At 37.4% G+C, this 12,240-nt stretch overlaps 1 protein-coding gene across 1 annotated transcript in view; it reads left to right on the top strand.

Moving 5' to 3' along the window:
- The first annotated feature begins 99 nt into the window (after positions 1-99).
- The window catches only part of LOC139759872 (uncharacterized), a 30,177-nt gene continuing 18,036 nt past the window's right edge, over positions 100-12,240 (top strand). Inside the window, exons 1-8 of the mRNA XM_071682394.1 lie at positions 100-207; positions 2,024-2,172; positions 3,622-3,739; positions 6,526-6,743; positions 7,738-7,915; positions 9,174-9,405; positions 9,536-9,783; positions 9,917-11,455. Coding sequence (XP_071538495.1) covers positions 2,045-2,172; positions 3,622-3,739; positions 6,526-6,743; positions 7,738-7,915; positions 9,174-9,405; positions 9,536-9,783; positions 9,917-11,455 — 2,661 coding nt within the window. The 5' untranslated portion in view covers positions 100-207; positions 2,024-2,044. The remainder of the gene's footprint in view (positions 208-2,023; positions 2,173-3,621; positions 3,740-6,525; positions 6,744-7,737; positions 7,916-9,173; positions 9,406-9,535; positions 9,784-9,916; positions 11,456-12,240) is intronic.

Here is a 12,240-nt window from a genome sequence, read left to right on the forward strand (position 1 = left end):
TAATTAATGAAATAAATAAGCAACATCCAGAATGTAATGTGAAACCAACTATTACCTTGAAAGAAGTCTCTCAAAATATCATCACCATTTTCCCAAACAGTGCCAACTGCAGCGAGGGATGTGGCGAGGCTGACAACGTAAACAAGTTGGGGTCACGTATATATTATTACCTTCTGGTCCTGCAGGGAATAATTACTGGAAACGAATGTAAGAGTATATATATGGAAGGGGATTTTTTTTTTACTATATAGCCATAAAAATGAGGGTATATGTATAGCAGGTTTGTGTCAAGTATGGACTGTCATGGATGGCTAATCAAAATGGTTTCTTTGGGGTTGTCTAGTAAGTGAAATTTATTACAGTTTGAGAGCCGGATTGGAAAATTTCTTTCACTACAGGAGGGAAATTGATTATATATGATGAGAATTCATCAATTTGCCTGGTTGGGTCATCTGACTGCTATTTAAATGGTTAATCAGAGCTGCACGCCATTAATGTATGTGTACCATTCATCAAGTTTTGTGATCCATCACTAAGCACTTGGTTGTAAGTCTATGTTAGTTTACCAATGCAATTAGCTTTGATGTAAGGCCACTTATGTTTTAGGTACTGTACATAGTATGTTGTGAAATTTTATTTAGTGCATTTAATCCTATACTAAGATATAGGCTGGTAGTATATCTGAGAAAATATAAAGTTAATTGAATCAAAAATAGATAATAAACATGTGAAAAATCAACGGAACTTATTGAAAACTCGGATATCCTTCCTTGCAGTCAAGAGTTATCTTGATTTTGTAGTCAAAATATGTTTTTCACACTCATGAAAATACAACATGAAAATGGTGCTTGATGTCAAAATATACACGATGATGCAAACCAAAGCAGGAGACGAATTTGAAGTTGTCATATTTCTACCATTATTTTGGCTACTGGACAAGGTTTTTATAAAATATATGGTATTTTACATGTGAATTCCTCATATTTACATTTACTTCATATTACCCTTGATTTACAGAACCCTTATTACCTGATTTCAATATCATTCAATAGAATAAATTGCTGTAATCACAAGAGCTTAAGAAGCACCTAAGTAGCAAATTCCCTTGGTCAGTTTTGAAGTTAAGTTAAAGAAGACTTGCACTCAGTGGTTCGTGGACTGTGGGTGAAAGTTGAGTTTAAGACCATTCCATTATTAACTTCTTTTATAAATCTTATGATTTGGTAGCATACGCACATCACATTTTCATGTGGGTCATTATCTGCTCACTGCATGACGATTTATTGACCTATATGGGAGGAAAGTTTTTGCAAGTATCAGAATACTTACAAATACCTAGATTTATGAGGAAATGGGATTCTTAAAATTTGAGAATTTTATGTAGTCAAGCACAAGTCACTGGAAGAAAGGCCTTGACCATGGTCAGATTTACTTTCAGTAATGTTTTTGAATGATAAGTCATCTGAGTCTGTGTTTATTTTTGAAACTGAAGAAGTGTCTTATTTTTGCCAAGCTTTCATTATTTTTCTTTCTTATTAGTATTTTAGGGGAGTGTTATTGTATGATATTTTGTTTTTACATGATACTAAGAATGACAAAATTTGTAATGTTGTTTTAGAAGCATGTTATTGTTATGATCATTCATATACTTAGTTTGGTACTGTGAGTTCGTGTGTATGTTAAACATTACATGGTTTTTAGCTTGCTGGTACCAAATCATGCCTCCACATGATTGGTGAGGTGTGATTCCTGAAGATCACATAATGTTTTATTACAGAAAAATGGCTTTTTGTCATTATTGTAGTGGTTCTTTTACTCTTGTTTACCCAGTGCCTCATTAGGTTATGAATTTCCATATCCAGACCTAGATCCAAATACTTAGAAACATGTATCCTTTTATGAATGTGCATCTCTTGCAGATTACGTATTGGTGGTCGGAGGGAAAGTTTAAATTTTGAGTTTTTGCATTTACCTTGTATTGCATGTAAGACCACCTGTTTTCATTGGTATGCTATCTTTACAGGAGCCCAGAATTACAACTGGAATGGACAAACAGAAGGCCAAAATTTTGTTAGACCTTCTCAAGTCACCATCTAGTGAGAAGGTCATTAAAGGTTTGCATGAAACTAAGAAGAGATTACTGATAAACAGTGAAAATTTGAATGTTTTTAGGTATGTAAATTTTTCGTCACTCAAAGGTCTTTCCAGTAATTTTTGAAGTGTTAGCTAAGGGAGGAGGGTAGCTCCAAATGGGGAGTGTCCCCAGTTTGGGAGCTGAAGCATCCCCTTTTGATATCCTGCTGTACACCAGAAAGCACTTTGGTTCTGTGTACTGTGAACAGTTAAAGCCCCACTCAGATTCTGTAAAACAAATCTCATGAGGTACTGCAAGAACTCACCCTGGGTAGACACCCCTAAACTTAGTTCCTGTAGTTTTTCACAGGGATGTTAGTCGAGGCAAGAGACGTGAGATCCACCTTAGGAAAATATGAGCAGTACACATGCAGTATCTAGGGTTCTTTGTACTGAAGAGAACAGAAATGCCATTCAGATTCCATAAAGGAACAGTAACATAAGATACTGCAAGGACTTCCTCTGCCTGTTCCAATTGGAACTCCATCAAAGGGGTGGCCACATCAACAGAGTCTCCATAACTATAGAACTCCAGTGCTACTTCTTATCCTTTATTGCCTCACAGCATAGGACCTTAGGCCTTGGGATCTGCATTTGTTTCTCCTTCCAGTGATGCAGGGTTTGAGATGATCTGAGTTTAAGTAAGAGTCAACAGTATATTAGCAACAATTTGGGTGTGGTGTACTGAAGACAATCAAAGCCTTGTTGAGCGTCTGTAAAGTAGTAGTCTCTTGAGGTATCACAAGGACTTCCTTTGAGTACACACCTTCCAAATTAGTTACCATAGTTTTTCATCAGTACCCTAGTAGACATATGGGACCATAGACTTCATGGCCTGCTGTTGCCTCAACTTTAAATGAGACAGTAGGAGATAATCTCTGCACATATGACTTTTAAGTGGTCATATCACAAACAGCAATGTAATTATGTAAACCTCTGAAGAGAGGTGACTAGAGAACATTCCTGGTGAGAAGTAAACTACTCAAATGGTTCCAACCTTTTACAACACAGTTTATCTTTCCTGTGACAACAGAACTCTCATGATATGCTTTGTGGATGATTGATTATCAATCCCAGGTCCATACACCATACCTCCGCTATGAAAAATAAATGAATCGCAAGTCAGATGTACCATAAGCTAATATATATTATCAAAAAACAACAACAATGAAAAATGCATAAAAATTGTATGGTTAGCATTATTGGTCATAAGCCACTGTGGCCATCTGGGGTCGAACCTGCATGGGTTCATATCTTGGGCGTGGCAGTTGGCCTACACCTAACCCAGGCTTTCATCCTCCCCATGATATATGATAAATGTGATATATGTAGCTAATGTTATAAATTTCCATTGAGAGGTAAATCTGTACTTTTGATACTTTGAATGAGAATACACAATGGAATGTGACCATTTCATATGGTTATATAATGATTAGTTTTTTGTGATTATAGAAGTCATCAATTATGCACTTTTCTTTTCTTATGCAGGACCTTGGGATTAGTTCCACAGACATTAAAACTGATACAGCGACCAAATGAAGATATTCTTAATGGAGCGCTGAGCATCCTCAGTGGATGTTGTGCTACTGAGGCAGCCAGGAGTGAAGTAAGCTCTTTCTTGGTTGTTACAGAAATCCATTTGTTCTATTTGTTATGCAATATAAAATTTGTATTTGTAATATAACAGAATTTTGTTGATTTATAATGAGCAAATTAATGAAAGCTAGCTCTGTTCTAAGACTTTTTTTCCCTATTATTGAGTTAAATTGAGACCTGACTAGTTCCTGCCTACTCGCAGATATAGCTAGATCATTTCATTTGGAAGTGAAATACAAATAGTATATAGCGGCGCACAGTTGCACTTATCACCTTGCAAATATCCAATCCTTTACTGAGACACATTAAAGGGATTGTTATTCAGTTTTTTTAATATTCTTGATATACTGGCCAGACATTAGAAGGAAGAATGGATGGAACCCATTTTATCATTCTTCTTTCTGTTTGGTATAAGTTTATTCATAGACAGTGCCACATACAGTAATAAAATCTGATTAGGGAAGAGGTTTGTAATGGGATAGCAGAGCCATAGACCTCTGAAGCTTCAAAAGAAGCCATGATATGACAAAGATATCATACAAACAGCCAATAATAATCTTCTTTTATGGAGACAGACTGCACTGAAGCATCCATTCTGTTGTGATATATGTGTAAGGAATTGACACAGTTTTAATTGCAAAAAATATGTTGATGAATTTACTTACAAGGTATCCTACTGGGGCAGTTACAACCAAGTTACTTTCAGTGCCTGTAACAACTGATTATTATCTGTATGTCCATTTTAAGACCTCACAAATTTTGGGAGCCTTGAAAAATGTGTGGAAGTCGAGAACATTATCTCGGAAAGCAAAAATGGGTATGTTTGAGGGAATAGTGGTTCCAACAATGTTGTATGGTTGCGAGGCGTGGGCTATGGATAGAGATGTGCGCAGGAGGATGGATGTGCTGGAAATGAGATGTTTGAGGACAATGTGTGGTGTGAGGTGGTTTGATCGAGTAAGTAACGTAAGGGTAAGAGAGATGTGTGGAAATAAAAAAGAGCGTGGTTGAGAGAGCAGAAGAGGGTGTTTTGAAATGGTTTGGGCACATGGAGAGAATGAGTGAGGAGAGATTGACCAAGAGGATATATGTGTCGGAGGTGGAGGGAACGAGGAGAAGAGGGAGACCAAATTGGAGGTGGAAAGATGGAGTGAAAAAGATTTTGTGTGATCGGGGCCTGAACATGCAGGAGGGTGAAAGGAGGGCAAGAAATAGAGTGAATTGGAGTCATGTGGTATACAGGGGTTGACGTGCTGTCAGTGGATTGAAGCAAGGCATGTGAAGCGTCTGGGGTAAACCATGGAAAGCTGTGTAGGTATGTATATTTGCGTGTGTGGACGTGTGTATGTACATGTGTATGGGGGGGGGGGGGTTGGGCCATTTCTTTCGTCTGTTTCCTTGCGCTACCTCGCAAACGCGGGAGACAGCGACAAAGTATAAAAAAAAAAAAAAAAAAAAAAAACTTTCATGTCTGTAATTACAGCACTCAAGACAAAAAATGAATGTGCTTGGTTTAACCTTAACATCAAATATATCTTAGAAATCCATGGTACATTATGAGCTAAGGCAGTTTTTAAGGGTCTTGTTCAAGTATCAAACATTCTCTTTGTGACATTTGCTTTGTTTATACTTACTTGCCAGATCTGAGTCCAAAGCAATCTGACTTATCAACTCTTCTAATCTGACCTTAAAACTTGACCCACTTGCTTTATGTCACAGTGGTGGTTTTCTTTCCATCCTCTCCAGATGGTAGAATACAGTGGAATTCAAAGGGTAACAGATCATATGGTTCTCTTGTGGCTGTAACTTAGGTTTCTGCTCAGGAGAATTGGCTGCTTGTGTGTTCCTACCATTATCTTGATTATGTACAGCTCACTAAGCCACTGTATCAAAAGATTACTCTTTTTTTGGTGACTGAAGGGTGAGCTTTTGTGATGTCTTTTTTTGTCACTGCACTGCAGAGCTTTGAAGCTTTTTATTATCTTATGTTTTTTCTTGACAGATACAATACCTTCCTTTTTTAAAGAGAAAGGTGTTCTTTATGTCCTCACAAACTCTTACACCATTATTCCTCTTCTCTCGTACTTTTCCATCTTTTCAGTAATTTTATAAAACTTCATTTTAGGTATAACATTAAGGGGGACTTTCATTGTGGACTAGAACTACAGGACTTATAAAGAATGAATTAAGTGGATCAGTGTGCAAACTGACATATGGCTTGTAGGCTTGTATTTGATTCCTCATGCATGGTTGCTATATGTATGTGAACATGCTTTTTCCTACTCTGTATGATTGTAATGATATGAACCAAATGACAGTCACTTCTGCACAATAGAGAATAGATTTTAGAAATAACTGAGGTACCTAGACATGAGGAAGCATCAGGATGGACAAAATCAGTAGAGAATTTTGATAATGCCACTGACCAGTGAAATATCTGCATATGAGCTCCAACCAGTAGGCATTCAGTTTTATGCGCAGTGGGCAAATATTCCATAACTCAGAATGGCTTTTTTTTTAATCTATATTGTCTGGATACCCACAAGGTATTCAGAAAGTCTGGGTTACACAATGATCTGGGTTTCAGGGAGTCAGGTTTAGGTATAATGATTTTACAAAGGTATACTTTATATAGAATTGTACTGTATTTGTCCTTTATGTGTCTATCTTTGTGTTAATTCCTAAGTTTAAATCTCTCAGATTTAAGGATATTGTCATATTATTCATTTGATAATTCTCATGTTTATTAATGGTGCTGAATGTTATAAAGCATGTTGTGTGATTTTATTTCACCAGGTATATAATGTTGGTGGTGTGAATCATCTTGTGAATGTGCTCAAATGTGCCAAATCAGAGGCTTTGCAGCAGCGAGCTTGTAGGACTGTGGCTAATCAAGCATTGCACAGACCCAGCTGTGATATTTTCTTCAAACTTGATGCTGTAAAACTTGTCATTGAGATGTTAATAAACTGCAAAGAAGATGAGACCAAGTTGACGGCTATCAGAGCTTTAAGGTTGTATGCTCCTTGATCTTTTACATTGTTATTTTTATTACATATTTTATAAATCATATGTAATTGGGATTTTTCAGAAAATATATTAGCATTGTATTTCCCTCAGCTTAATGTTATTTTTTTTAGCCACGATTAGAAAGGAATCTTATGAACAAGTATCAGGTATTGGAAACGTAAGATTACAGAATCCTGAACAGAGTAAAATGGTTTTTACATATGAATAACAGGACAGCAAGTATGGGTTTTATGAAAAAGATAAAAAAGGATTTAAGGGAGAATAACAAGCTCTTTGGGGAAGGTAAACAGGTGTAGAGGTCAAATCTGTTTGATAAGCAAGTGTGTATTTGGTAGCCAGAAATATTACCCTTGGCAGAAAGATTACTTGAAAGAAATTATCTTAAATGATGATACAAGAAATGGATTTTAGTATAGTATGATAAAAGGCAAAGGTTATTGTAAAGAGCAAGATGTAAAACGTATTTTCGTAAACTCATTCTACTAAACAAATGTTTAATTGTACCACTATATAATCTGACGTAGCAGTTGAATGATTAAATGCTGTTATGAAATCAATAATTTCCACAATGGACCAGATCATATTTAGTTTGAGAATTTCATGTTAATGATCTGGAAAACTGAGTGACCATTATTTGAAAGGTTGTTAAGGCTTGGAAAGAAAGTTTGCTGACAGTATGTATAACTTGATGATGCATACCCCCACGTGCAATATCTCTAGTGTTGGAGCTATGGCCTCAATCTCAATCAAGGATTCTAATGGGGTATAAGCCTTGTGTCATCTGTCAGTGCTGCAGGGTTAGGGAGTCATTTTGGTTACTTTGGAGGTCAAATTCTTAAATTTTTATAATATCAACCCAGTTTTTGCTGTGACTGGAGGGTTCACCTCCTGATTTTCTGCTTTCAAAGAGGCAAGAAGATCAAAAGATCTTTAAAGCTGTCTGAGTTTTTATCACATCAAAAATATTTACTTTAACAGACTACTAGCCAGTAGTGGAGAACATTGCCAAAAGATTGTGATGAGTAAGGGTATTCTTCACATCTGCTCCATTGGTTTGGGCTCTGATGCCAATCCATCAAGTGCTGGGCTCCTGCGTTCTACAGTAAAAGCCATAGCACATTTTTCAAGAGTATCTCACCCAGCATGTGTGAGTCAGGTGAGTATTATTGTATTTGTGTTGATAATGGCCCTAAAGAGCAACACTACTTGCTCTTTTTATGTATTTTTCCTTGTTTTTTGATATCCCTAGGTATAGGGGAGAAAGATTACTATCTTCATATCTCTTGTTTGTCATAAAAGTCAGCTATAAGGCACAGAAGTGGGGGATTGTAATTTCTTTCTGTACTGTTACTTTTCAAAAGTGGGAACAGAGGAAGGAGGCGGAAGCAACTTTTTCTGTGAAGGGTCAGTTGTAAATTATTTGCTTCTTGTTGTCTGTCCATAATTTTCTTTGCATGGTGTCTTCTGTTTTTGTTGATAAAATCTGACTTTTTTCAATATACAGAATTTTCTGATGACATCAACTTTCTCTCTTATTTCATACTTATCAGTTTTGTGGAGCCTCCAGTTTACAGTAGTGAGAGTTGTATATTCTTTTTTACAAGTCCAAGTTTGGCCGGTCTAGATCCATCTGTCTGTCTATATCTCTGATGCCCTCAAGTGGGTAGCCATGACAAGAGTCTCCATAACTGGTGAATTCCAGTGCTACTTCTTAGCTTTTACTGTCTCACCCTTAACAGGCCACTGGTAGAGGGCAATTCTGGTGCAGTGTTTTCAGAGGCTCTTGCCTAATGTTTGTAGCAGCTACTTCAACCTTGTGTGTATACCAAATGTTCTTGATTAGTGTTCCAACCTACTACTCCTACCTAATGCTCACAGCTGATGTTCCTATCTTCTACTTCTACCTAATGATTTTTAACCTAATGCTCCTGCCTAATGTTTCTTCTTACTACTTCTGTTAATTGCTTCTAGCATTTAGCCAGAAGGCAGGGCTAGTGCATAGTGCTCACCGAAGGAAAATCTAGAGTTATGAAAAATAGTTCTGTGAGTTAAGTGTTCTCATTGTTTGTGGGCAGAATTCTGGCAGTCCACATATGTAGTGCTGGCTCATTATGCAGCAGTCACTGACCTTCCCAATACCTTGGTGGGTGGTACCAGTGATATGCCTTCCTGGTCATTGGCTGCCTACCATTACCTATTCTTAATTATATTCTAACTGTATGTTTTTGTATCTTTGACAGTGATTCCATAGTAATCATTTAATCATCTTTTTACCCAAGCTGTGTCATTTCACCAAGGTATATAAGACAAAACTTAAAAACTACTTTTACCATGTAGGCTACTGTTTATGAGTGTTAGAGTTATGTATGATTAGATTCAAGAATCCTGGAATACTAAAGTTATTGTTTTTTCAGATAATGGAAGGAACTGATAATATGATGTCAGTGTCAAAAATGTCAGACAGCTTGGATTTTGAAATTTATGAGTGTGTGTTACGGACCATATTGAATATAGTGCTCACATGCTTTGAGTCAACTACACATAAACGTAATGCTTTAGATGCTAAAGTACTTGACCGCCTGTGTACTGCTCGTGCTCCTACTATCATTGTGTCTGAACTGCAGAATAGACGGGTGACTGACATTGGTAAGGGAAACTCTGATTATTCTTACTTGCTTAGTATGTAGTGTGGAAAGAAGTAATGGATATTATGTTGATTTTTGTATACTAAATAAACAAGCACAAATCTATTTCATTCATTTGTTTATTGTTTCAGAGGAGGAAAAGCTGATTATAGCTCTCTGCAAGTTTTGTGAGGGAACAAATGAATGTAACAACTTGACGTTTGGTTCGTTTTCTGAACCTCTAACATTTCTGGGAAGGGCCTGGTTTCAGTTGACAAAGTGTGGAGGTGTTGCAATGCTTGTCTCCCTTCTGATCACACATCGCCATAATATCAAACTTAGACCAACAATTTTGAAGGCCATACTTGGGGTAGAACATAATTACTCTTTCAGGGATACAGTAAGTGTGTGATAAACAGTGTTGGTATTATCAAATGTTACTGCTCTGTAGATGTAACATAGATCATCTCATATTGATCTCCTGCATGAGTATCATAGTTACAGATTCATGGGAGGTTATTTTTGATTTGCAGGTACTAAAACATCTTCTAGCTGCAAACATTCTTCCACAACTTGCTGAACAGTTTGATGAATTAATGGCGGAGTATCGTCAAGTTCGCCGAGACTCCCAACCAGGAAGCTGTGTCCACACTATCAAGACTTCATCAGATAAGCTAGTTGAATTACAAGGGGTTTCAGAAGGAGAAAAGGAAGAGTCAGAAGACACAGGAGGTCAGGATAAGAGAAGGAATCAGATGGGTTTGAAGGAAAATCAAGTTCATTCTGCAGAACAAAATGAAATTGATGGCAGTATATCTAGGGAAAATATAAGGGAAATTAATTCTACCAGTAAAAAGGTTTTAAAGATACCATCTGATACTGCCGTTCCTATGGAAACAAGTACATCCAACGAAGCATTTCACACTTCTGAAATGTTAACAGCTGATATAGAAAATTTAAGTCATTACCCTTCCAGTGAAAAAGGGACCAAAATTCATGGAATTTCCAAAGAATCTGGACTGCAAATGGAAACCTTACAACAGAAGTCATTACCAAGTCATTCACTAGGAAAAGACACTCTTTTTGTGGCTTCTCAAGAGAGCTTAACATTGAGCAGCTCCAGAAGCCCAAGGATGTACATCTACTCAAACCCAGCAAGTCCTGGAAGTGTGTCCTGCTCTCCTAGGAGTATTCCAGCAGACTCAGGATCCAGTCCTGGCTCATCTTCATGGTCCCCAGCCCAAAGCAGAAGTGAGTCTCCAACATTCTCTCCCCCATTTGTCTCTCATCCTCATAGTAATGCTGTTAGCATTGTTCCTAAGGCTTTAGACTTTACTGCCTTGTCCAACCCAATATCCCCAGATCCATCACCACCACATTCTCCCATAATGCAGTCTCCTCCTCGTTCCACATCTCCAATTAGAGTTCCATCAGACTGGGAGTATGATGATGAGGATGAAATGGAACACTCAGATGATGGAAGATTCTCTCCCATTGTTCATGATTCAAAATGGAATGATAGCGATGGAAATAAGGATGAAATAGACGAACTTGAAGAAGAAAGTGCTGTCAATAATGGTGAAGAAATCTGTGAAGATGGACTTCAAAGTAAGAAAATGCCTGATGCTACAGATTCATTAACAGATAACACAAGCTTGAATGAAGATCAGGCTGTTACGAAGAATATTGATGAGAAGTTAGTACTAAGTCCCACCCTTGGGAAGAGATTACGGGACTCATCTGATATCACGTGTTTAACTATAGATATTCCTCAGGAAAAGAAAATCAAAAGTGTTTTACAAACTCCAGACAACAGTGAGAGTCAAGAGGAAGAGCAAAGTACCTTAATAGGGGGTACAGATATGATGACTGAAGAGGTGCGGTCTACCAGACCACTTGTATCATCAGAAATAAAACCAGAGAAAGAAGGTTTCACTGGAGTAGACACAGGAAAATCACCTTTTGTGAAGCTTAATCAAATAAAATTTCGAGTGAGGAAGAAAGGATATGTTAAACGGCAAACTAGCACCACTATAGGAGAGACCAAAACTGATGTTTATAGTCCAATCAAGGTTTGAAGAACTAGTGTTTATTTTTTATTGATTCCAGATTCACTTGCTTATCATGAATTTATGCTGATCTTTAAATATATCTTTGCATTCATGTATATATCGATGTACAGAGAGAGCTTTACAGAATCTGCTAGACATAGGTAATGCCAGGGTTGACAACATGCCTGTTATAAGAGTTTCACGTAGATATTTTCTTAATGTGCTAAAGACCTGGATGTATTAAGGAACTTGTGGAAGGATGGGTTAGTATCTGTCAGGGCAAAGAAGGTCTAGCAGTCCCAACTGTTGTATGGTTGTTTGGCTTGGACATGGAATCCAAAAGAAAGGAAGGGGTGGACATTTTGGAAATGAAATATTAGAAGATGAAATGTGACGTTTGGGGGCTGATCATCAAAGTAATGAGAGTGTAAAAGAGAGATGTGTTAGTGCAGTATGAATGAGAGAGTTAAACACAGTGTACTGAAATGGTTTCAACATATGGAGAGAATAAATGAAGAAGACTAAGAGGATCTATGAGTCAGGAGGAGGAGGCTTTGAGGTACTAGGTCTGAACATGCAGACTTGTACAGGATAGAAAGAACTGGAATGATGTGGTACACAGCCAGTGATGTACTTTCTTGGCCTGAACCAGGGAATATGAAGTGATCAGAGGATACCATAGAATGGTTTGTAGGGCTTGGCTGTGGAATGGGGGATCTGGTTTCAGTGCATTACTCATGACAGCAAGAGGGTAGATTTGAAGAAATGGGGCAGTTTGTAGTCTGTTCCTGCTGCTTCCTTCCTGA

This window comes from Panulirus ornatus, chromosome 34 (genome assembly GCF_036320965.1).
Source record: "Panulirus ornatus isolate Po-2019 chromosome 34, ASM3632096v1, whole genome shotgun sequence".
NCBI classification, from domain to species: Eukaryota; Metazoa; Arthropoda; class Malacostraca; order Decapoda; family Palinuridae; genus Panulirus; species Panulirus ornatus.